This window comes from Sabethes cyaneus, chromosome 3 (assembly GCF_943734655.1).
Source record: "Sabethes cyaneus chromosome 3, idSabCyanKW18_F2, whole genome shotgun sequence".
NCBI lineage: Eukaryota > Metazoa > Arthropoda > Insecta > Diptera > Culicidae > Sabethes > Sabethes cyaneus.
This window is the reverse complement of record NC_071355.1, coordinates 157,387,224-157,414,578: the sequence shown is the minus strand read 5'-3', so window position 1 is coordinate 157,414,578 and position 27,355 is coordinate 157,387,224. Positions and strand designations below refer to the sequence as shown.

The 27,355-nt window shown below is 40.0% G+C and overlaps 1 protein-coding gene across 4 annotated transcripts in view; it reads right to left on the bottom strand.

The window, feature by feature from the left end:
• Positions 1 to 22,968, bottom strand: part of LOC128744494 (AF4/FMR2 family member lilli) — a 126,420-nt gene extending 103,452 nt beyond the window's left edge. For 3 of the 4 annotated variants that reach the window (XM_053841542.1, XM_053841543.1, XM_053841546.1), the window contains exons 1-3: positions 22,238 to 22,968; positions 13,529 to 14,666; positions 4,936 to 5,856 (exon numbers count right to left, since the gene is read on the bottom strand). In XM_053841542.1, coding sequence (XP_053697517.1) covers positions 4,936 to 5,174 — 239 coding nt within the window. In that variant the 5' untranslated portion in view covers positions 5,175 to 5,856; positions 13,529 to 14,666; positions 22,238 to 22,968. The remainder of the gene's footprint in view (positions 1 to 4,935; positions 5,857 to 13,528; positions 14,667 to 22,237) is intronic. The other variant, XM_053841544.1, reaches the window with a different exon arrangement.
• Between the last annotated feature and the right edge of the window lie 4,387 nt (positions 22,969 to 27,355).

Here is a 27,355-nt window from a genome sequence, read left to right as displayed (position 1 = left end):
CTGCGACCCGAAAAATCTGTCTCAGTGCGCCCAATCGAAGATTTCTTTGGGATTTTGAGTTCCTTGGTGTACAAAAATAACTGGAGAGTCACGAATTGCAAACAGTTGATTGGTAGAATTAAGAGAGGCATTCGCAAAGTTGACATAACGGCCGTACAACGCTCCTGTTTCGACGTCAAACGAAAGCTTCGCCGAACAACCAATTACGGACAGTTTTCAAATGTACACTAATTTTTTTTAACAATGGATAATGTATCTTTAATTTCGGCAAACCAGATCTTCTTCATGTATCTTTGTCTTTTTTTTTTGACAGCTTGAGAAAAAAATCCAAAATTTTAGTTGTCGCCCGTTATTCCGGTTTAGGCACAGTAATACAGATACCATCATCCGGGGATACTTGCAACACTTTTGAACTTTGACTTGGTATAACTTTCGAAGTATACTGTTTAGGTCCAAGTGTATTGTATAGTGGTCAGTACTTTTGATTTATGATTATGAGAAAAATTATCAACTAAATGAGCCTGTAGAATGAACCAAAAATAGGGGTGTTGCAAGTTACCCAGTAAACGGGGTTACTTGCAACACTTTTCTGATTTTGCGTTTTTTATGATTTTAAATTGGATTTCAAACCGCGAATGATAATTTTTTAGATATTCTGAGTATATTTCTAGTAAAACAAGTGATACTGGAGGCATGTTTGGTTTCCCAATTTTGTCTATCGCTTTTTTAAAGATATTCGGCGAAAATGCAGCATGTCGGTGAGCTTCAAATTGCCGTTTCAAGGCACGTGGAATTTTTCACAATTTTAATTTTTCTGGAGATGGTAGTAGACAAAATAACATCGTACAGATTTTTTTTTTTGTATGCCAGAAGGGCATTGGGTTAAAAGGCCACTGCGACAGTCTTAATGATCGTCTTTTGTGGCAGATCAAATCGTACAGATTCAAACATACTGTTTACATACTGTCTATTACTAGAATTATTTATTTTACAAGTGCTGCAAGCCGCACCATATTGGAAGTAACAACACGAATTTTTCGTTACTTCCACAAGTTCAAAATATAAATAAAGCTAAAAGTTGCTATTTCTTAGCTTATATGATGCACTAATTGTGTAGAGGAATCAAACGATAAAAAATAATTTCATGTGAATGCACTGACGCAACTTTGCGCATCCATTTAACTTCCTCTGAAAGTGAAATTACTTTCCAATCGTATAAAAACAAGCAAATCAATGATATAATGAATTAAACTTAACTAAACAATAGGTAAACATCCCTTCTTTAAAACCCCGTTGACTACAAATGGTTATGTTAACAAACAAATGCGTTAGAACTGTCAAAAGCGCGATGCGCAAAAGTGTTGCAAGTATCCCCGGATGACGGTACTAGAAATGGACGATCTGCAGGATACTGTGTGCTTTACAGATGCTGACGAAGCCTCGTTGTCTCATCATGAATGGTGAAACTTACGTCAAGGCGGACTTCCGACAGTTTTCGGGGCTACTGTTCTTCACCGCTCAGCAGAAATTCTTCCGGAGGAAGTAAGGAAGCACAAACTGTCAAAGTTTGACAAGAAATACATGATTTAGCAAGTGATCTGCTCATAAGGCAAACGGAGTGCGCCGTTCGTGACTACTGTAAACGGGCAGATGTACCTTAAGGAGTGTCTACAGAAGAGTCTGCTTCCTCTGAGGAAGCAACACGAGGACCCTACGATCTTCAGGCCGGATCTAGCTTCGTGCCACTATTCCAAGGATGTCTTGGAGTGGTACGAAGCCAACGGGGTCACTTTCGTACGAAACCCAAGGACATGGCCCCATCGCACCGGAACTAAGACCCATCGAAAAATACTGGACCTTTATGTAGTAGGTGTTACGGAAGCATCCCAAGGAGGTCAAATCTGAGAAAGACATGAACAAAAAGTGGGTTTCCGTACAGAAGAAGGTTCAGCCAGATGTTGTACAGATCCTTATGAGTGAAGTAAGGCGTAAGGTCCGAGCATTCAATTATGGTATTGAAGTTAAATGAAATAAGTTGCCAAAAGCTTACTAATGGGTTATATTTTATTGTCTGAAAGTTTGGAAAGGGTCGCGGTCAACCAGAAAATTATCTACGTTTTTTCCGTGATGCAATTTAATGTGAGACACCCTTTATGAGACAAAACATATCGACGGGATTGCAACAAATTTTTGACAAAAAGCATATAATTTAATTTACCATCGCTTCTAGTTACTATAACAAGGAGAACATTTCAAAATCATTTTCCTTTTTTTCGGGTTATCCAACTGGTCGCTTAATAGCGTATAAAACTCTGCGCTGTGCCCTTTTGTGATGTCAACAAAGTGTCAGGGAGACCTCAAACGTCAGTTCTACCTGACGAGACAGGCAAAGTCGCCCACTAAACCACAGGTAGAGCCCAAAGCATAATCGTCACGCCTATGCCCGCAGGCGGAGGCGTTCCGGCCCTGCGCGGACTCCACGAACTGACTCTAAGATCTCTCTGCCAAAGGCCAGAATATCATATTTTAAATATAATGATGATGATGATGATAATGATGATGATAAGAAGAAAAATGGTAGATCGAATTTGTAAATGTGCTTCGGACTTTTTGTACTACTTGAGTTGTAAAATGTAGTATAGTGAAGAAGTGGAGAATTCGTCCTCCCCGCCTAGCACTAAGCAGAAGCAGAAGGTATTCTCCCTATCAATTTTCCAACACAAACAACCACAAATGGACTAATAAGAGACAAATTTCGAAGCATTAGTGGTTATCAATTTATCAGGGAAAATTTAATCTTTCATCTCCTTAGCATTCATGCACTGTCCCACGATGCAAAGTAAATTGAGCGCAGCACAATCTGGACGTTCGCGGTAGTCGACAGAAGCTTCAAAATATATAGACTCACCCGCCTTCCAACCCTCGAGACCAAAGAGCTAGTGTAGTAAAGCTCTGGGCTTAAACGTCTCTCTAAGACTCGACCCCTTCCCATCGACAGACTCCGCGGGCGGCCAGCAGAGCACAGGACAGCTACGGGGCCAGTGCAAAAATTTTACTATCTAGCAGCACTGCGTAGCCGAGACTCGAACACACGACACGAATTGACCTAATTTTTCCATCTGCTACCTAAGAAGTGCTATTACCCGTAATCATTACAGAGTGGTCCTTCGGCATCCAACCGGATCTGGTATCCCGCTTACATCCCCTTACTAACCCTAAGCCCCCGACCAACTCAATCAATCCGACATTTTTCGGAGATATTTGTGACAGTTGTGATAAATAGGGATGAATGCCAGAAACTTCATCTATTAATTATCAGAGATCCCCATACTGGCCTTATTCTTAAACGGAATAAAAGCACTTTCTGAACAACGCAACAATCACATTTGGTAAATTTTTACCCCGAGTCCCACTTGAAATCAAAAAAGTATTTTGATATATACCCACATTCAGAAGTAAACGTGACCGCTATTCATTTACTGATTAGTTAAAAAGCCCTACACCACGACAAGGTTCAGTTTTATCGTAGGGAGGACACTTCAAAATCATTTTCAAACAAAATTTTAATTCCTTTAAAGCCATCAGCTACGCGAGATGCAATTTGCCCAAATCGGTGCTGTTCATTATTTTATAAATCCACAGAGAAAACTTATGAATGTCTATGAGTTAATGAGACCATGAGTTGAACGCGAGAAAATATATGAGAAGCAGATTCGTTTCTGGTCCACTGGCACGAACCTAGGTTTGGAACCAGAACATCAAAAGAATCGACAGGTCTTCCTCAATGGAACACTGCTTATTAATCAGTCCAGCTAAGCTAACTAACACTGCGAAAGTTTCTCCCACTAGCAGCTATCACACCGCCTACAGTAGCGATACATTGCAGACAGCACGTAACGTTAGTGTTGTAGGCTGAAAACAACGTGCAACGGCTAGCAGGGAGCAGGGACATCCCAACCAACTGTTCAAAGTGCAGCTGCCTCGATTCGTTTGTTCATTCACTGCTTTACTGTATGGATTGTGAGAGTAGCGTTGGCCCTTCTACATCACATGCACATGCAGCACCACGCTTGTAGTGCACGGTACACTGACATGCCTGCGACGATGCATGCATGTGCACCTTTTCCTTTGGGTAACGTATCGCATCTAACCGTAATGTCAAAACCATCCTACTCATTTCGCAATCCAAAGATGCACCGGATGAACGCGCTTGGCGTGAAAAGAAAGGCACCGAAGAGCGCGATTGCTTTTACAAACAGTACACTCACAACTACGGTAACACGAACTGCTCACTTTCATTTTTTTCTGCCTCTCGCACTGCTCATCATCATATTAACAGAAGAAAACAATAACGACTATTTCAAAACATCTGACACTCGAATGAAGGAGCTACCGACTGTCGCAGTCGGAACACGCAGTTATATGTACACTGACAGTTGAGAGACCCGCCAAAGAAATACAATGACACATTACAAAATTGTTTATCGCTTTTAAAAACGAAGCCGGATGATCGTCACTTCGACTAACATCGAATGAACTTTCGACAGGATTGTCCAAATCATAAAACACGTGACCGTAACCGGGTCAGACATGATTGTGCACAGGGAAAAGTGGTGATTCATAACGAATCATTGAGGCTGAGTAATGGGTAAAATAGAACACATGCGCCAGCGACATCCAAAAGCAATGCAATTGCGGATATTGTTGATAAGGGCACTTTTTCATTATTTCATTTTTGTATACGATTTGTGCCTGCATGATACATTGCAATCACATAGCGAAGCTCAGATCCAAAAACTTGCCACAAACCAAAACCTGAAAAATTCATTGCGGATGGGTACCAACCACCACGTTTACTTGCAGCCAAAAATCAATACCCTTACAGGAAGAAAACAACATTTTCATTCCACCAGCACCCGCTCGGTCGGTACTCACCTTGGTTTCTGCGTTTTTTTCATATCCAAATCAACTCGCCCGCCTCCCGTCGACTGCAAAGAAGCAGAAGACAAGGATGACGACGATGACAAAAACAACGATGAAGACGATCCAATCGACGGTCCTGACAAACTGATTCCGGCTCCTCCTGTTCCTGAGGCAGAACTAGATGCAGCCGTAAACGTTGTACCACCTGCTACAGCTGAATTGAACGGGTACAGGTTCCTACTGCTTTTCATTGCTCATCCTGCACTATATATTACAACGGAAAGCGAGTCTTTCCGTTCTTGATTATCATACTACTTTCTGCGCGCTTCACTTCGGAGCGGCAGCAACCCACAAGAAGAGTTCGATTGTTTGTTTTGCAGCTTAACAAGAGTTGAGAAATTTTTCCCAGCTTTCACGCTGACGAGGGATTAGCTCTTTTTTTCTGATCCTATTGCGATGCTATTGCTGATGCTGCCCCCTTGCGCGTGTACACCCCGTAATGTACTCAAACTTCAACTACGTTTAGCAGAGCAGGATTGATTCTTCTTGGGTTTCTATTTTCTTTCGTTCACTTCAACTACTATTCCGCATTTCGCGTGTAGCATCCGTAAATGGACCTGTGGGTAGGGTTTTCTAGGGTTGACGAAGTCAGGAAGTTACGGAAGGGGAGTAAAATCTGCTCTAGTTTCCTGAAGCACAGGAATACGAAACAAAAGGGAAACGAAATCGATGCACAATCTCCGACTACCGTTATTACAACTGCGGCAGGCGGATGCAGTTGTGCTGCCACCGTGGCATTGCCGCAAACCACGACCGTAGTGAACGAGCGATGGACGTTGTTGCTGAGGTTGCTGTCACTGGATGCTGGGCCGGTATAATGAAGTAGACGGCTGCATCTGTTCGCATCTTGACGGGAGGGTGCAGTTAGTACGTCTGTAATTGTACAAAAAGGAAACCGATAAAATGGTGCTTGCTTCGGCGACGAAGTTTTGATGTGTAATCTGGAACGGTTGATTGGTAAAAAAAGAGCAGCACAACACTGGGGGATTAAACTGCTAGGAATACATATAGTCTCGAATGTGTTGTTCGTAATCAAAATAATGAAGACAAAGTGTAAATTAATGCTTCCAGTAACTAAGGAAACTTTTGTTATACTATTATATCTTCCATTTTAAGATGGAAATTTCCACATCTCTGGAACAAAATTTAACTATCTGTTAACTATAGGGAGTTGTTCAAAATTATTGTACAGGTTTAAGTAGAAGGGTACCAAAATTCCATGAAAGTTTGTGCACGAGCACGATTTGTAGAACTACAAATAACGAATATACTGTTGTGTTAATGGCCAAATTTAAGACGCATTAACAACGAACGACCATCGACAATATATGTAGGTTTAAAAGCGTTTGTTTCATTTAAATCCTTGCAGCAAAAACAAATCTGTTAAAATATTCTTCAGGTACTTGTTGGTGGCAAGTGCAGATGAACAGATCGTAAAATTTTCTCATGTATTGAACTGTAAAAATCAAGATAATATGTTCTTGCTTTCAATGCAGGGGTGAGCATCACACCACAATTACGCCACCCAACTTATCCTTCATCGAACAAGAAAAATAATCGGTTTCTTTTAGGAATACGCACCAGAGGGTACTGGTGCAAATGTATGCAAATTGAAAACTGAATACATATAATAATAGATAAAAATCTCGTGGTTACCCATCTAGCAGTTAAAATGTACTCCATCCTACCGAAGCAGGTGGAAAGCGAAAATGAAAATGAAAACTCTCCGACCAACACTCAGAGCTTGCCATCCCTTGAGGCTGCTGCCGGATAGACGGAACGGAAGCAAACAAACGAAAACGAAAACTCAATATCGCTTTTGCCGCAGCTCGTGGAAAATAAAAAGTTTTTAAAAGAACCTCAGTTTCTGAGTATCCTTAATGCCATTTCGTTTAGCAAAAAAGAAAACCCCGGCACCCGGTTGCTCCCTTGACGCGAGTGTGCTCACGAATCCTGAAACTCGCTGGAAACAAATGGAAAATGAAGTGCAATGAAGCGTGGACCGGTGATGGTGAAATTTTATCGCACAGAACCAACGCTCAACGGCGTAATAATATCTCCGACGAATGATGAAATCGTTTAAGGTAAGTCCAAAGCCAGAAAACTTCCGCGGCCGACAATCGCGGCTACTACCTCTCCGGGTACAAAACCGTCGTTTGCCCACATCACAGCGATTAACGGAGGAAGCACTGGGAACAATTCCCCCACGGTTCGAGAAAGCTCCTATCCGGTCGCGTGGGAGGGAAAATCAAAAGGCAGGAGATTTCAATTTGGCGAAATGAATTGACATTGCAATGATGTAACTGATTATCAAAGTGGTTTTGCTTTTTCTCTAAATTTTAAATGATTAAAAAAAGAACTCCGTCAAGTGTTAAGTCAAGAGCGGCTTGGAACAGTTCAATTACTTATTACATAGAGTGAAACACTTCGGCATAAAATACGAGATTAATCTATTTAAACTCTGCAAATGTAGCGCCAGAACTATACCTAAGATAGTTTTTTATTGTTCAAAACTTGCTCGTGCGTGTTTGTCACGTAAATAGAATTTAACCCATTAACGGGAAACTATCAGTCATTAACTTTTCGCCGGAGAGCCCAATTTCGGAAGCAGTGTTTGGGCCCAAAAGCGGGATTCTGCTTATAGAAATGTATTCACTGCATTCTTCTCGCCAATCTAGCGAAAATATTTTCTTGAACAAAATTTTTGTTTGAAACGAAAAAACTGCTTTTGAAATTTATAGAATCGATGACAACTAATTTCACCTTAAGCCCAACACTTTTTCCAGCAGAGATTAATAGCTGAAACTTTCAGGAAAGCTTTATTTTAGATTAGCTAAGAAAAACCCGCAGAGATGTATTTGTAATTTTGTGGGAAAAAATACAAAAGCATGGTATTTTTTTAGAAACGGTGATTCTACAATTGATGGAGGGAGGGTTCAAAACCGGTTATAATCTCTGATTATAGCTTAGTTCGACCCATGCACCTTCCAGTATTGGAAAAAAGATAGGAGTCACAACCAGGGCTTCGACCGATCCTTTTTTTTCTACCGCAGTCACACCAACGCGCATTCAAGTTCACACCGTTCGTTTTGAGGTGGAATACGAACGCTATGCATAACACAACTGGCAGTTTGCTCCGTCAAACGCCGATTGCACGCAGCAGAACGAACGCGTTCTAAAACTTTTTGACATTTTCGTTTCGATCAAGTTGCCTTTACCGTTTGTAGCAGCTAATGACTGCAAAACAGTCAAATGACTGGCAATCACCACGCTAACGAAAAGCAACCGCACAATCGTATGATTCAATACTACAAAAAAAAACAACCACTACATGTGCATGGAAGAAGTCGGTCGGACTCCGTCCAATACAAAAGAATATTTTGCTTGCGTCGGACCGACGTCCGGGTGACAAACTATTACTGTTAGCAGCCGATTTGGAGACAAAAAGAGAAACGAAAATTACGTCACCGTATGCTTCCAGTCAGTTTGCAGTTTATATTCTCATAGCGCAAAGTAAAACGGGAGATCGACTGTTTGCTTTTGCTGAGATGCCGCAAGAATTGTAAGACGGCAGCAGCGCAAGCGGAGGATTGACTGGATTCAAAAAACAGTTAAATGATCATTCAAAAAGCGGAGTTTGAATGCGGAAAGTTCGCATTCACGGCAGTCACATTCAACTTGCGATCCCTTTTCAAGCCCTGGTCACAACGACAACTTGTTAAGCGTAGCAACCTATTACCCCTCCCCCCCCCCCCCGCTTCCTTTCGTCACTGTGCGTCACTGTGATAATTTTCAAGTACATTTTCAAGTCGTAATTTAAATGAAAGTGACAAAAATCGAGTTTAAAGACATAAATTGGTGTAGAATAAAGCAATCGTACTTATAATTTCACAACAATACTGCATTAAATCTGTGCATTCAAGCTCAAAATCTAAGTTTTATAGTTTAACCCCTTGGAATGAGCCACAAAGCATTTTGACGATGAGATTCGCCCAGCATTGTTTCGCCTTGTTTTGATTTTTTTATTTAGTTTCACCTGTTTACAAGCGTCTGTGTTTTGAAAACAACGCAGTTTCGCTCTTTACTATCGCCTGTTTACAAAACGATTTGCAAATAAGCCTGTTACTTCATAACAATGAAAAGGGCTAAACTGCAAATTGTCTTTTATTTTGATTAAACACTTCTATCGCATATTACTAAAAACTTGTTTTAGATAATTCTATCAAATAAAACAGAAAAAATGATTCTTGCCATGGATATTATCAGTCTTTTTAAGGCTGATGATGTTATAAAATGATTTGTTTACAATTTGCTAGTTGCGCCCTAATCGCGAATCACTCCGGGTATGTAACATCTAAGCTTTGAGCAAAAACAGGTCGATTAGATTTTTTCCCGATCTTTCTTTGTTTCTTGGGGTCCAAGTTGATATCTCAAACCTAACCTTCCCTAGAATCAAGCGAAGAGTGCGTTGCGTTTTCGCAACGCTGGGAAGAAATGGGTTAAAAGCAGGCTTCATTTTGCTCATCTTCAGCAAAAAGAGACAGAGCAATCTGCTTCTCACAACGACCAAGAGCGTTCGTTTTCTGTTCAACCGTTTGCTCTCCCTCCAAATGATGCCTGAATATCGGTTTCTCTTATAACCCACTCATCTTGCGCAGAGGGGGCACAACTTACAAGCAGAGCTAATCTTTTCTTAGCACACTGGAAGCAAAATATTATTTGCTCCGTATCCCAAAGAGAATATGGGACAGGCAATTATATGGACTGAAACGATATGCTCCGTGACCTTGAGAGCAGGCATTCGGAACCGCTCCGGCAGAAAAAGAAAGATGAAACAAAACTCACTCTGAGATGAAACGCTCACTCGGGGACAGAGCAAAGCAGAAAAGCACTGCTGCAAAAGCAAAATCTCGTCGCTTGTTGGGGAAGGTAACATCCGATAGCGAGAGAGCAATTCGATTCCCCTTCTGCGCTTTGCCAAAAAAATGGTACCATATTTTAGATGCAAGCACTGCCTGGAATACAAAAACCTACGGTAAGGAAATCCTTTTTTCCCAACTGGTCGCTTAATAGCGTACAAAACTCTACGCTGGGCCCTTTTGTTATGTCAACAAAGTGTCAGGGAGACCTCAAACATCAGTTCTACCTGACGAGACAGGCAATGTCGCCCACTAAAACACAGGTAGAGCCCCAAGCATAGGAGCCGTCACGCCTATACCCGCAGGCGGAGGCGTTCCGACCCTGCGCGGACTCCACGAACTGACTCTAAGATCTCTCTGCCAAAGGCCGGAATGTCATATTTTAAATATAATGATGATTATGACGATGATGATGATAATGATGATAAGAAAAATGATAGATCCAATTTGTAAAGGTGCTTTGGACTTTTTGTACCACTCGAGTTGCAAAATGTGGTATAGTGAAGAAGTGGAGGATTCGTCAGCTCCACCTGACACCGGTCTTCAACCGCGCGCCCGCTTTTAGTTTTTCAACACAAACAACCACCAATGAACCAATAGGCAAGACAAATTTCGGAGCATTAGTGGTTATTAACTTATCAGGGCAAATTTAATCTTTCATCTCCTTAGCATTCATGCACTGCAAAGTAAATTGAGCGCAGCACAATCTGGAAATTCGCGGTAGTCGACAGAAGCTTCAAAATATAGAGACTCACCCGCCTTCCAACCCTGGAGACCAAAGAGCTAGTGCAGTAAAGCTCTGGGCTTAAACGTATCTCTAAGACTCGACCCCTTCCCATCGACAGACTCCGCGGGCGGCCATCAGAGCACAGGACAGCCACGGGGCCAGTGCAAAAATCTTACTGACTATCTAGCAGCACCGCCTAGCCGAGACTCGAACACACGACACGAATTGACCTAATTTTTCCATCTGCTACCTAAGAAGTGCTATTACCCGTAATCATTACAGAGTGGTCCTTCGGCATCCAACCGGATCTGGTATCCCGCTTACATCCCCTTACTAACTCTAAGCCCCCGACCGACTCAATCAATCCGACATTTTTCGTAGATATTTGTGACAGTTGTCATAATAGAAAACTTCATCTATTGTCAGAGATCCCCATACTGGCCTTATTCTTAAACGGAATAAAAGCACTTTCTGAACAACGCAACAATCACATTTGGTAAATTTTTACCCCGAGTCCCACTTGAAATCACCAAAGTATTTTGATATATACCCACATTCAGAAGTAAACGTGACCGCTGTTCATTTACTGATTAGTTAAAAAGCCCTACACCACGACAAGGTTCAGTTTTATCGTAGGGACACACCTACTTCGGAATGTAACGAATCTTAAATATTCGGAACAATGAATGGGCTGCTAGACACTATTTTTTAAGTAAAAATATACTTTACTATAGAAAAGTTATACCTAATCAAATCAGTCTGAACATTTTTTTATCGGGAATTCAAACGGGTTGTATAATATTTTCTTGTGACATCATTTTTTGATTGAGAATAATGATCTTTCTTAAGGGTTTTTATGGCAATTACTCTGATTTTTTGTGTCAGAAATTTAAAAATAGTCAATAGGGGACTAGGAACAATCGGCTCAATTTTTCTAGAATCTAACGTAAAGGTTGAGTATTGATCACTCAAAATAATCCGCACATAACTAATGGAAAATTTCCATATGAAAATCCTTATGATTATGTGTCACATATAAACACAATCCGCCCAGAAGTACACATGAAAATTATATGCATATGAATAGTATGTGCAAATTTTAAAAGTAAATTTTAAAAACACATACATAGTAACTGTTTGGCACATAAAGTTAATTTACTTGGCACATGGAAAAAATCTTTGTGTGAAACACATAGAAACTATACGAAAAGTTTTCTCAGTGATGGATTCAAGAAATTGTTGCCATCATCAAGGCCAGGGATGGAAAATCAATGATTTTGATCGAATCTGTGAGTTTCCGCCACACGCACAGATAACGATCCGTACATTACATGAAGAACAGTGAATCTTTAGCATTGATCAGAAGATTTTACTCTGAACAGTCAGGCTGTGAACCATTTCGCGAAATTTTTAACTTTTTAGTTAAAATTTGACAGTTTGATGGTTATTTCTCCTCGAGTGGTTATAATCAGTTCAGAATGCGAACCATTTCATATTTGACGTATTGATAGTTGTTTTTTGTTCAATGAGAGCCTATAAGGTGAGGATGAAAATATTGTTTATTCTGTTCGAGTTAAAATTGGATGAATTTTTAATGTTGATTTGCTTTTATTTGAAAGATAAAATTCATCTCATGGCAACCCGGGTTGTTTGAACAAATTTATTATGCGATAAGCATCCATACCAATGCAAAAAAATCCAATGAAAAATCAGTGAAACACGTCGAAGCTCTCTTCCTCACCTGTGCATATCTCATTGGCTCTGAAGCGAACCATCGAACTGTCAAAACCTTGGTCAAAACTAACCATGCTCCCGAGCAGGGTTATTTTCGAAAAACCATCGAACTGTCAAATTTTAGCCAAAAAGTTAAAAATTTCGCGAAATGGTTCACAGCCTTAGCAATCGATCACAGTGTTACATCTTACCTAGCTACGAGAAAAAACGTTACTCATGTTGTTTGTATTGAGATTCATACGCTGCACACAACCTATCGTCTGTATCTGTTATATTTCTCAAGGCAATCATGCAATGAACATGATCTGACATGAGGTTTATCATAATATGTACAGATCGCGACAAAGTATTTGTTGCTTACAAGTAGTGATGTCAATGAATCTGAATCTGATCGCTCCCATGATCTTGATCGCTGGAAGCGATTTTTTCCATCCCTGCAAGGCAAATTATGTCAAAATGGTCAGAAGCCAGATTAAATATTTATTGCCAAAATCAAGCCTTCAAATCACAAATCAATATTAACAAATCAATATTGACGGATTTAGATCATTTCTAATGCTAACATTCCAGCTAAAAACAATAACAATGTAGTGTTTAGCTTTGAAAAACATCAACCAAAGATAACTGATTTTTCGTAGATTAATATCTCTCCATGTCTTATCTATTATAATTTTTGTCAGCGAGCTAATTGTGTGAATTTTTGATAAGTTACAACAGTGAACGTTGCGTTGCATTCCAGCAACAATATAGGTGCACAGCGTTATCGCAGCCCCCTAAACGTCAATACATTTCATAATGGGACGACCTCTTCTTCTATAGTGGACTTTTTTCATATTCCATGATAATTGACTAAATTTTGGATTGCAGATAGCCCCACAATGCTAGACAGATTAGACACTGACTACACCACCGAAAGTAGCCTGACATATATCTCAGTCTATCTCTTTCCCACTAATCCCGCTCCAGTAGTTTCTTACTTTCGATTAATTTCTAATAATGAACTGAAAATCGAAATCTAATTATATAATATTAATCCGAAAAGAACCGCAAACTACAACACAAATTTGTGTCTCGTTATCAAAAGGTAATGTGTAGTGTTGTACTCCACGGTTGTGCGTAAACAGACAGTATAAAAAAAAGAGCTTCCATATATTTTTTTACTCACATTATTCTCCGCTGTTGCTTTTTCCTTGTCGCTTCAATAATAATGTGTGTGACGATTCGGTTCTCTGTGTGCCGCTGGGGTCGGTTTCTTCCTCACGATGCATGGGCGCACAAACACATAGCAATAGGCACCTCGCTGTCGCCACTTACCACCAACGTATATTTGTGTGCATACCGATAGACACGGAAAAAACGAGAGCCCATTCAAGACATTAGTCACGTATCGTGCAAATCAATTGCAGTAAATCTTGAATATTCACTTTTATCTTCTTCCCACTAAAATTTCTTCTTGAAAAACACCTTTTACGACTATTTGCCTTTAATTTTCACTACTACTTAAAGCACTATTGGAGAAAATAATCTTCCGTCAGTCTAAATACATGGAACTTAATGCTACATCTAATTACCACTAACCACTTAGCGAAGGGAATTGAGCACAAATGATGGCGGCCCAAATATTTTGTATTTGATATTACCTAACAGGTAGGATTTCATTTTCATCTAAATCAAACGCAGCGAATACTTTCTACTTTTGCAACATTTTTTTTCTTGCTATAGCACAGCTACACCTTTAGTTCAAATTGAATTCGCTTCGTTTTCTATCTCTTCTTTACACTTCCACCATGCACCACCTTGGGATGTCTTTTTACTATAATCAACTATATTGCTGGCTTGTATAATTCACGGTCACGGCGGCATTTGAGGTCCTGGTGGCTTGCCTGCGCCGCCTAATGCGACTACTGCAAAGTGGCACAATACAACACCACTATTTCTTAACAAGCCACTGTGTGAAAGATGGTGCTTTTCACTAACTTTTCGCTCCCGACCTGACCGGACAGCTTTAGGAAGCTCGTGTTGCGCGACACTGTCGACAATGTTGTAGCTTCCGGATGATATTTCGACCCGCGGAACGAAAGACACGAAAAATAACTACGATCGAAGTCCTTCGGATGGATTGATCGCACGCGCGCCACCTGTCGTCGTAGGAAAGTGTTTACTCGCTTGTTTTGCTATGGTGGCTAACGATGATGAACTGATGACGTATTTTCTGTTAGATAGGTAGTTTTTTTTCTGTTTTTCTCGTTTGTCGGTAGTCCTCTCCTCTACACGGAATGTGACGGTAGGTACATCTAAACTGCCTGTTTTGTGGGAGATGAAAAAAGAGTTAATCAGTATTTACGTATAGTGTGTCGAGATGAAGGACATTTCGAATGCTAACCAACAAGTATTTGTATCGGAAAATCACCAGAAGAAGATTCCTTATTCCAGTATGTAACGTAATTGTGCATGATGCAAGACAACATAACCAATTCGGGATGCATAGAACCACCATTGAGTTTTCAAATTTCAAGAAAATTTGTTAATAAAACGTTGCACTATGGGCAAAAACGAGCGAAAACCTAATTAAGATACGGCCTGCATAATGATAAAATATAGGTGATCTTATGTAAAATTTTCCAGAAAATCGCGTGGTGCCCACCCCTTTCCTTTTATCGGAAAGTGTCCCATTTTGCTCATTTTCCCCTATTTTTAACATTTTTACACTTACACGAGCTAGTCTCGGAGAAACCAAAACTTAAAAACAGAGCACAGAACAGAGTTTAGGGCATATTAATTTTTTGTTGAGGCTCCGTTTGATATGATCGTTTTGGTAACGCGAACTCAACCATGATTACGACGACTCTTAAACGAATGAAAATTTAAAAAGATTTTTTTTAAGGAAAAAGTGGAAAGGGAGGAGGCAACGGCAAAAAGATTCATAAGACCAAGTGCAGCAAAAGTCCGGATCTTATTAAATCTTAGTAAAAAAGACCCAATTACTGGTCTGTTGATTAGTCACTGCCCGAGCAGATATTACCTAAATAAAATTGGGAAAAATGACACTGCTCCATGTCGTTTTTGCCAATTTGAAATGGAAACTGCTGAACATATACTCTGCAACTGTGGAGCATTAATAAATCAAAGAATGTCAATATTTGGAAAGGGATTATTAGAGCTCCACGAAATTTGGCAAAGCGATCCTGGCAGGGTATTAGGTTTTACCAAAACAGTCGAGCCTAACTGGGATCGTGTGCTATGTCAACCATTGTCCTTCACACCTTAATTGTGACAAGATATTTGACTAGCACCAAATCAAATATGGGTCATACAACAATAGTCCTTATCAATGGACGCAGTTGTGATATGGCTCTACAGGAAAGGAAAAAAAAAAAGCAACAGCAGGGGGTCCACGATATATTTTTTGTCTATATCAAAATTTTCTAGTTCATCCAATTAATCATTCTTCGCATCAGACTCTTCCTGTAACCTGTGTTGATCTGTTGATAGTTGAATACACTCTAAAAAAAAATATGTAGACCAGCGGTTCCCAACCTTTTTTCGGTTCGCGTACCCCCTGACGGATTTCCCTATACTGTTCTGCAGCGAACTAAAGTTTTGGCGAACCCCTGGGGGTTCGCGAACCCCCATTTGGGAACCGCTGATGTAGACACATCTGTTTGGCAGAAAACCATTTCACGTACACAACTATTTTGCGAAAAACTTCTTCACGGAGAGTTGGCGGAAAAAAATTTAACAGAAAGAACTGTGGACAACTATTACGTAGACGATACCTTTTTTGGTTTTATTTCCGCGGTAAACCAACTAATCAAGCCCATGGTTTTCGATCTGCTCAAAAAGTATGTCGCTGTCAGTCGTTCGGAACCAACTTGAGGAAAGTACTAGATGTCAATAGACTCAGGAAAACAGTTAAACTTAGAGAAAAGTGATTTCTTTTTCCCCTCTGAAGTGGCAGGTGCTTCCGACAGGGGGTGGCCGGCAACACTCACCCTAAATCATCTATAAGAAGTTTGCATCACCGTGCACAATTTGGTATAGAAATTTCCGCACAATAGTTTACTCCGCTAAATAGTTTTTCGGCAAAGGGTTTTCGATGTTGTAGTACCTTCCATGAAATAGTAATTTTCGCGAAATTGTTTTCAGCCAAATGGTATTCCACGAAACAGTGCTCAGGTGCAATGAAATGGTATCCCGCAAAACAGTACTCCGTGATATGATCTTCGGTGAAATGTTATACAACCATCATAATTACTAGAACATTGTCTAACTGGCACTACCAAATGCCTTTTCACGTCTAGCTCAATATACTTTTCATAACGAAGTCTCTCTTAGGATGACTGTCGCAAATATCCATTGTGGATATTGCTGTTCCAGTTAAAGACCGTAATAATCGACTCGCGACATTTGGTTTTATTCTTGTTCTGTGTGTCTGTGTGCTGTATAGCGCATTAATGTGCGATCACAGCGCACCACGTGCGACGTAGTTGCGACACACAGAACAAGAATAAAACCAAATGTGGCACGACGATTATTACGGTTTTAACTGCAACAGCAATGTTTTCAACACTGCCATACACATTACTTGCAAAAAAGTTCAACGGAGCATTATGTCAGGCCCAAAAACATTTTAAAAATAGGCAGAGAAGGGAACCTGAGTTACCTTCAATCATGCACTATGAAGCCGAGACGAGTTCACGTCCATAGAAAAAGTTTCCAGCTGTTTCGCTAGAAAGTTTGCCATTTGTTCCAGCGAGACCTTTTCAATGTTTGACTTTCTTCCATGTGTGGACTCATCACTGCGACCAGTAACATTGATTTATTGTAATATCGCCCGGTCTCCAATCATAGCTGTCCCTGAGGAGAACTCATTGCGTTCCTTTGACCACTAGGCATAACTATAAGTGAATTTTGCACTGTCAATACGCTTCATCGGGGTATATAGATTTTAGCCTGAAGGAAGGACAATTAGGGGCCTGAGAATCAACATATGCTAGTCTTACTCCAGACCGAATGGCCTGATTCTACTAAGGTTTGAACCACCGACTACTCGCTAGTCAAAGCAGACTCGATAACTCGTATGAAACAATCAGCCATCAACCGAATGAAAACATCGACTTCTCTTGTCATTCAATAATATATGCTAGTGACGCGATGTCCAATGGCTTTCAAGCTCAGGCGCCATTTACAAGGACTTATCAGCTGTGTTTGACAAGATAGACCATGCCATCGCGACAGCAAAGCAAGCTAGATTTGGATTTACAGTCGCCTTTCCGGACTGTCAGGTACGATGCTGGTCTAACAAGCCGCAGTTGTCGTTCGAATCTCGGCTAGGCGGTACTTGCTAGATAGTCAGTAGGATCGTTACACTGGCCCCGTAATTTTCCGGTACCCTAACAGCCGGCTGCGAAGTTTGTCGATAAAGAAGGGTAATGTCTAATGACGGTATAACCGCAAGGCTTTGCTTTGCTTTGGGATTCATAATGAGGGTGTCTAGGATCTTTATGGTCTGGGAACTTGCCCGTCCAATTAGCTTGGGGTTACGATACTGGCCTGACAAGCCAGTCGTCGCGTGTTCGAACCTCGGCTGGGGTGGTGAGTCAGTAGTTCATCGTTCGCCGGCTGCGAAGTCTGTCGATAAAGAAGGGTCAAAGCAATTAAGGACGTTAATACTCATGGCTTTGCTTTGCTTTCGGAACTTTATAGACATTCACTGCATGAAATCAGTAACCGTCATTACCTCAACGGTGGTCTACACAGGATCGAAACGGACCAACGGAGATTTGTTCGATATGCTCTTCGGCTGTTATCCTGGAGTAATCCCATAGCATCTGCCAAGTTACAAAAGTCGTGGACAGCTTATTGTATTTGACTGTAGTTGCAAGTGAGGCGAGAACTTTCTCGTGCCATATTTGTTCACTTCTCGGCAAATTAAATTTCCGTTCCCCGAATACTTTGTTAAAGCGCGTTCTTCAGATTAACTGCCTTGCCTTTCCGACGCACTAATAACACGGAGCCTATGGTGCTCTCCTCGGTTTACAGCGAACCTTTAATAGCGTTTCTACTGGAATCGACTACCCCATTCGATGCTCTAGAATTAAGGCAAACTTTTTTAGTATACTTTAGCATTATTAGGACCATCTACGTCTGTGGATTGGTAACAAATAAACATAAACATTTTAGTATGATAACTCTAGTGTTATGATTTACTCCAAAAAACTTTTATAATCAAAAGTACAAGTTACCAACCAGGGTAATATACAAATTTGGTATGAGAATCAAAATGGATTTGTGTAACACGAGAGAATAAAAAAGAATAATAAAGATATAAAATGAGGACCCGCGAAACCTACTCGTTACACGAAAATTCAAATGGATCAGTGGATTTCATGACTTTAAAAATTTTCTTATATTTATAAATTTAAATCTAGAATTTAGAAAAATTATTTGGCTCACAATCTTCCGACTATAATGAAACGGAACGGAAAGCCAAAGTAAACTATCCGTTTCTGTGCCATTATGATAATGTGACGTTCGAAACAGGTTTTAATAAAACTGCGATAAACTTCTTTCAGTAACGCAATCAACTGACAAAATGACTAATGATCAGAAAAAGCGCGCGGGGCCCTAGACATTAAGAGTTTATTTGTTTTCGTAATCTTGCTAGAGTTTTTTGTTGTTGTTCTGAAGTACCCAACCGCCTGTGGTAAAGCAATCATTGAGTATTAGGCAATGTCGTTGTCAAAGCTAGGCAGTCTAAAAGAAAACACGAAACACAGGCTGAATATCCAGCAAAACTTCTTTAGAACGGTCACTGTTGTTTAGGATTCTTCATTAAAAATGACCCACGCAAGACTGCCACAGACGTTCATCTCTGTACTACAACACAGTCGATGTGAAGCTATTTTTTTCGTGTGTGGACTCATCACTGCGACCAGTATATAGTTGATCTATTGCGATATCGCCCGGGTGTTTGCTGTATGACCTGCGCAGGATTTCTTTTTGCTATAATCGCTATTGAATGAGCGATAGCTTATTAAATTTTACGCGTGCTTGTGTGTATTGGGGTTTACCCTTCCTTCAAAGCTTGATCTACTTTACTATCTACTATCCCATATCATAGCCGTCCCTGGCGATGACTCACTCATTCGTACCTCTGAGTACACTTAACTATAGGAGGGACATTTGTACTGTCAAGAAGCTTGAGAGGGTAAATATAGAATTCAGCATGAAGGAAGGGTAAATGAGGGACCTGAGAATGAACCCATGCTAAAGTCACTTGACAAGGAATGGCTTGATTCTACTATGATTCGAACCCACGACCACTCGCTTGTCAAAGTAGACTCGATAACCTTGCAGCTACGGAGCGCCTCCATGTGAAACTATACTTTTTTCCAATCGACTCGTGAAAACGTAGATCTGAATCTATGTTCTGGACTACCAGGTTTGGCAGACGGAATTCGGGGTCCCTTTTATTCTCTAGTGTTCTGATGGAACTGCGAGTTTGACGTCACACTTGCAGTCCCATAAGAACGCTAGAGAATAAAAGAGACGACGTCTGCCAAAGCTGACCAGAACGTAACATCGGAATAACTGAAAAAAACTCTTCGATCAAGAGACGTATGAACTCGATATATAGGAAGTACAAAACTAAAGTTTTTTTGCGGGGAATTTCCTTAATTTGTTGAAAAATGCTTTCAAACAAAAAATTAGTGAATTTCATGAAAAGGTTTTCATAAAAAGGATTAGGAGGGTACAGCGTTTCTTGTACTGAAGTTTTTGGAGCGAATACGAAACCTAAAATTAAAAAAGAAGAAAACTTATCCAATTTAATTCTACTATGTATATTTTATTCACGACAGATACGTATTTCGCCTACGACTTGCAGGCTTCCTCAGTGTCTGTTTTCGAACTAAATTAGCCAAAGTAATTTTACAGTTTTTAATAGGAGATATGGGTACGAGATTTATGTGTGGATAATAGTGTAGGTAGACGGATGCAACGTTTGCCTGAGTCTACCTGTGTAGGTATATACAATTGGTGTAGGTAAACTAATGTTATTGTAAACTAAATTCTATTGGTGAACTAATTCTATTGAAAGTCTGAAATCTAAAACAATAATTAAATTAAGGGAAACCTGAAAAAGCTAATGGGATTATACGAATCAAGTGAAACCGGGATCTGAGAAGAGAGCGAAGTTTTTAGCCAGTCTGTCTCGTCTGAGCGTGTCCCTGTATGTCTGTGTTTTGGCACATACTTAAAAAGCCAAGAAAACCCGTTTCCAGGGTCTTTGTTTAGTAAAGTGGAGGATCACTTCTTATAAATCTCTAAACTCTCCGTTACATCCATCTTCCACGCAGAGCAGTTGTTAATTACTTTTGCGTTGTCAATGGTCAGCGGATGGTTGTCGTTGAAGACGTGCTCAGCCACTTTTGATCTAAAACGATGTGTCAGACCTTTCTCGGCATCTCTTGATGCTTTTGTTACCTCTGCCAAGTGTTCTTTAGTTCGTGTTTCCAGATTCCTTCTAGTCTGACCGATGTAAACCTTCTCGCAATGTGGGCAACTGATTTCATAAATCCTGGATTTTCTTTGTTCTTCAATCGGGTCTTTAGTTGATCCCAACTTATTTTTGAGCTTGTTGTTTCGGCTCGTGTAGACTAGATCAATTCCAAATTTCCTTATATTCCGACGGACAGGGCGTGTAATGTTTCCGTCGTATTCTACTGCTACTATCTTGCGTTCTGGTGTGATTGGTGTAAGTGTTGTGAGTGATTTTTTGTATGCGTCTCTTCTTTTTTTGGAAATCATGTTCTGGATTGTCGTTTCTTTATATCCGTTTAGTTTTGCTATTTCAAGAATGTGTGCTAGTTCTTTTTGTTTTCCTAGCTCACTTAACGGTAATGTTTCCATCCTAGGTATCATGTGATAGAAAGCTGCCATTTTATGTTGGTGGGAGTGGTTAGATGAGCTAGGTATAATTCGTTTGGTGTTTGTTGGTTCTCAAGGTGATAAAGGATTGCCCATCGGTGCACCTTTCAGTTGTTTGTAATAACTGTCCCTGAATGTAAAGTAATTCTAATTTAGTTCGAAAACAGACACTGAGAAAGCCTGCAAGTCGTAGGTGAAATACGTATCTGTCGTGAACAAAATATACATAGTAGAATGAAATTGGATAAGTTTTCTTCTTTTTTAATTTTAGGTTTCTTGTGCACCATTAAATCAAAACGAAGCACAAAAAGCAGGGCAACTCTGGTCAAGCTTTTGTTTAGAGAATCGAGTAAGTAATGTTAAATATACAAACGTATTAATTGAAATAAATTTAAATGATGTTTGGCACCTAGCGATTTGCCTAGATTATGCATATAGCACATATAGTGTGCTTATAGTAATATTACGTCCCTAGGATTGAAATTGAAAATTCATGATATAGCATTGAAGTGAATGAAGCTTGGAAATTGTAATGATAAGTAGATACTTGTAATACAGTCTTGTACGTAAAGCGCTCAATTTTTTGCACTTAGCTTACGTTATTGTAATGTAATTATCAAGTAACATAGTGGGATAATCGGAGGTCTGATTTGCGCTGTGAGGAATAACTTGTTGAGCATTCAACAGTCCTGCGCAATCTAATTTGGCTACGTGTCTAGAACTTTTAAAATTTATACCGATAGTAGGTACATACATTTTTCATTCAGAGTAAACCCCTGCCTGTTTGAGTACTATCTCAAACTGATAGTTCAAAAAAATAAAATAAATTCCAGCCAAAATTCACTAAGTCTTGAAGCGAAAATCAATGACCAAAATCGCCAACATTGTAAGGTCATTACACAAATATATAAAACTTGGCAACACTGTGCCAACCAATACTTACCAGGAAAGTTCAATCTTTTGGTGGAAAAGGGAAATCCTTTGTTTTCCTTTTGGATTTTCGGCAAGCTTTGCGAAAACAAATTGCGGTTGATTTTTCCTTTATTTTGGAATGTTTCAAGTCCAAAACAAAAATCCTTTCACTGTTCGTCGTTTTGCAACCCACACAACCACAAGCGGAATCGTTCTTCACTTCGTCCGAAAACTGTTCCAACCTCCCGTCTGTCGTCTACTCCTTCTATCGAGCGGTTCCGATAGACAAAAAAAAATTATACTGATGCACAAATTTGCTGCGTCCTACAGAGCAAAATCACCTACACCGTAGAAAAATCAACGATTCAATTATTCCACTCACTTGAACTGTCGAATGTTTGTGTGCCGATTTTTAATCTTGACTATTTTCACTGGCAGAAAAAAAACGTCCGCACTTCTCAAGGCCCTCTCCGTTGCGCGTACCCTTTCGAACAAAGTCATTCGCTTCTTCTCTCTCGTTCACTCCTTTGGCTGGTGCAGGAGTCGATTGCTCACTCGCCAAAAAAATTCCTTCTCTCGTCAGCAAAATCTCGAAAACTTTCCCACTTACTGAATCGCTGGTCAATTTTCACTTCCGGTTAGTTCCGTGATGGTCAGATTCAAAATCTAACAATGCCTATCTGGCACCTGGTCCATATGCACCCGTTCCAGCGGCCTAATTGGGCACCGTCGCGTTGATTTCAATTAAAAATTCTGGACACTGTCGCACCGAACCGAAATGAACAACACGCAAAGATCGCCATTTTATTTTCTTATTTTTTTCTTTCCTACTTTTAGGTTTCCTCTCCCCGCGCAAGGAGTAATGGTTTCTCTTGATGTACGTTGTCTCTGCTAAAGCCCCTCATCAATGTTTTTGCTGTCAAAGCTGTCAAACAACCATTCGCGTTGACAGTAAACACAAGATTTTGAAGCCTGTTCACTCTCACGCAAAAACCAGTAAAAATGTCGAAATGTACTCATTAACAAGAGCAGAATATTTCTTTCCTTTTCTTTAACATATACACACTTAAATGTATGTATCTGTAAATACGTTATTTTTAGCTATTGAGGGTTTTCACTCCAAGTGACGAAAAAATATCCCGCATTTTGCACCTAACTCGATATTGCCCGTTTCTTTGGTAACAAAACGCGCTGCTTACTTTTTTGATAGCTTGAAATCGTTGCAGAAAGAGTCTGCTTGGCTGTATGTAAGTTATAAGTATATATTATGCTTGTCTAGCACGTAAGCTATTGATTTAGTTGACAAAATAAACGATATTTGCCCCCGCGACGGTTATAATTCATCGCGTACGAAAGGGTGGGAAACTGATATTACCGCAGTCTAAAAGTGCGACTGGCACAAATAGTGCGATAATGCGAATGCTGTGAGGGAGAAAGAGAAAGAGTGACAACTGCTATGTTGCTGTTTTGTTTTGTCATATGCATTGGCATTACAGAAAATAATCTGGATTAATCCAGGCACAGCTGCAAAGCACAATAACATATTTTATAATTTATCATTTTTTATTTAGCTGAAACTTTGCATTAGAGTGACTATATACAGAGTGGCGACATGTCATCCCGAATGTATGCAATGCGAATTTTTTTCTCTTTCCTGCATACGCGTTGGATAGGTCGTCCGCTTGATTGGAATGACACTGACAGCTAATTGTCATTCCAATTTTGACATTGTCGCCACTCTATATATAGTCACTCTACTTTGCATTGCTGTTCTCCTTAACCGTTATGTGTTCGGCTGGGTACCCGGGTACCTTTTGAGACTTTATAGCCTCGAAAACCAAGGTTTACGACAACTCAGCCAGCTAAAACTCGTAGAATGCTCCTAACTAGTGGGAATAAACCATTTGTCATCAAGAGACTGCCTGTAGCAGCAGGGGTGTCGAAGGGGGGGCCTTCGAATTTTTTTACCACATAAGTGTTCGGATGGGTACCCGGGTACCCACCGAAATGAAATGCTTCTAACTTTATTAATTCTTGACCAATTTTGGATCTTGAACCGTCAAAAGATTGGAAAATTTGTCTATTTTTAGAGCATGAGACTTACCAAGCCTGGGACCACGTCTGGTTCCCGTAAATCCGGATCTCCGGGACCATGTTCCGGATCCAAAACAAAGGTGTACAATTGTCAATAAAACCACACAATATTGGTATCAAAATTCATGAAGTCACTCCAGGAGTTGATGTTTATCCATTTTGAGTCCATTTAACGAGTTATCTTCGGAATGGCCATTCCGGAGCAGGTTGCTGTGAGACCAGTAACATGTTTGGATAGAAACCCTAGCAATATGTTCATCAAAATTCGTGAAATCACTCCAGGAGTTGAGGTTTATCCATTTTGAGTTCATTTGATAAGCTGTCCCCGGAAAAGCCATTCCGGAGCAGGTTCCTGTGGGACTCTATGAGACCAGTAACATTTTTTTAAATTTTATTTTTTGACATATTAAAGGTAACAATACAGTGGACCCCCGTTCGTTTGAACGATTCCTCATGCAAACTAACGGGGTTACTTTTTAATTTGAACAACTGGTAACCCGAAATATGCTGAAACCTGTGTGAACTGGCCGCCCTGCTCTTTGTTATTGTTTTGGTGGTATGTTTTAGTTGGCAGTTGCAAGTGCGAATATTGCATTTTCTGATCGGATTTCTATCTTTACCGTTAGGAAAACGATATGTGAAACCGATTAAACACGCTAGGTCAGTACAAACAAATCGTGTTTATGTGCATTGTCTGCATAAACAAATGATGTCATGTTGAGAATGACGTTTGAACCATTTTTAATTTGCACGTCGTGCAAACCAACGGGGTTCAAATTAAAAAGTGTTCAGATTAAAAATGGTCAAACGAACGGGGGTCCACGGTATACACTACCTTTTCTGAAAGTTTCATTGCTGGCGAATGAAGGGCAAATAATAAATTAATACAGTGGACCTCCGTTCGTTTGAATGATTCCTCATGCAAACTAACTGGGTTAGTTTTTAGTTTGAACAACTAGTAACCCTAAATATGCTGAAGTTTGTGTGAACTGGCTGCCCTGGTCTTTGTTATTGTTTTGGTGGTTTGATTCAGTTGGCAGTTGTAAGCAGCGAATATTTCATTTGTCGATCGGATTTCTACCATAACCGTTGGGAAAATGCGGTAAAACGCAATGTGAAACAGATTAAACACGCTAGGTCAGTACAAACAAATCGTGTTTATGTGCATTGTCCGCATTAGCAAATGATGTCATATTGAGAATGACATTTGAACCATTTTTAGTTTGCACGTCGTGCAAACCAACGGGGTTCAAATTAAAAAGTGTTCTGATTAAAAACGGTCAAACAAACGGGGGTCCACGGTATTTTGAAAATTTCATGTTTTTTTTTTATTTTCACCAAACATAATCTTTTACAGTGTATAACTTTTTCTAAAGATGAGAATTCCGGAGTGATTCGCGATTGGAGCACAACTGGCAAATTGTAAACAAATCGTTTTATTACACCATCAGCCTTAAAAAGACTGATAATATCCTTGGCAAGAATCCTTTCTTCTGTTTTAATCACCCCATCGACATCTCTATAACAAGCTGCAGTGACCGTCAGCGACAGCATGTGCTGGGCTCAAAATTTGACAGCGGGCCCAAATCAGACTGCTGGTAGTTGAGTGAAGCGCAGTGCTGACATGCTATCTCATTTTCGCACACACGAGATGTTGGCAGCGAAAATATGGTTGCCTGCCGACGGGGTGGTTTTAATCGTTAGAATTATTTAAAACAAGTTTTTAGTGATGGGCGTTAGAACAAGGGAATGCTCCATTAACGAGAGCAGCGAGTACAACATCGAACAATGAAACTCGATGTTTTGCTTTTTTTCTTTTTTTTTCTCACTATGTTACTGCCATTGAAATTTGACACTTTTGGAAGCGTTGACAGTTTTGGAAGCGCGATGTTATCCTCTGTCAAATACATAGCGAGGGATAGCACAGCGCATCCCCTCGCGTTAGAAGTGTTTAATCGAAACAAAAGACAATTTGCAGTTTAGCCCCTTGCATTGTTATGAAGTGACAGGTTTATTTGCAAATCGTTTTGTAAACAGCCGATAGTAAAGAGCGAAACTGCGTTGTTTTCAAAACACAGGTGCATTGTAAACAGGCGAAACTAAATAAAAAAATTAAAACAAGGCGAAACAGGGCTGGGCGAATCTCATTGTCAAAATTCGTTGAGGCTCATTTCAAGGAGTTCAACTATAAAACTTAGATTTTGAGCTTGAATGTACAAATTTAATGCAGTATTGTTGTGAAATTATAAGATTGATTTATTCTACACCAATTTATGTCTTTAAATTTGATTTTTGTAACTTTTATATAATGATTATTGTTGAGCTGCACAAGTCAAATGTAAACAAGTTTGACATTTGTAGCACAGTACCTAGCAAAACAGAACAACTTGTCTAGGGACTATGAGGTCTGTTAATTCAACTTTTTTCAAAGGTGCATAGTACCAAGTAGCTGGTAGGCAGCCATGTTTTCGATGCTAACATGTTAGCGTTAGCGTAAAGGAGAAATCATATATTCGCCACTCTTCACGCAAGTTAGCTCTTCAGCTGTCAGTGGGGCCCACTACTCCTGAGCCCGACTGATATTAGCTCTCGTCACGTCACCGCAAAGCAAACGAGATAAAGGTGCCAGTTAGCTGCATGGTACAGTGGACCCCCGTTCGTTTGAACGATTCCTCATGCAAACTAACGGGGTTACTTTTTAATTTGAACAACTGGTAACCCGAAATATGCTGAAACCTGTGTAAACTGGCCGCCCTGCTCTTTGTTGTTGTTTTGGTGGTTTATTTAAGTTGGCAGTTGCAAGTGCGAATATTGCATTTTCCGATCGGATTTCTCTTTAATCGTTAGGAAAACAAAACGTGAAACCGATTAAATACGCTAGGTCAGTACAAACGAATCGTGTTTATGTGCATTGTCTGCATAAACAAATGATGTCATGTTGAGAATGACATTTGAACCATTTTTAATTTGTACGTCGTGCAAACCAACGGGGTTCAAATTAAAAAGTGTTCAGATTAAAAATGGTCAAACGAATGGGGGTCCACGGTACACGCAA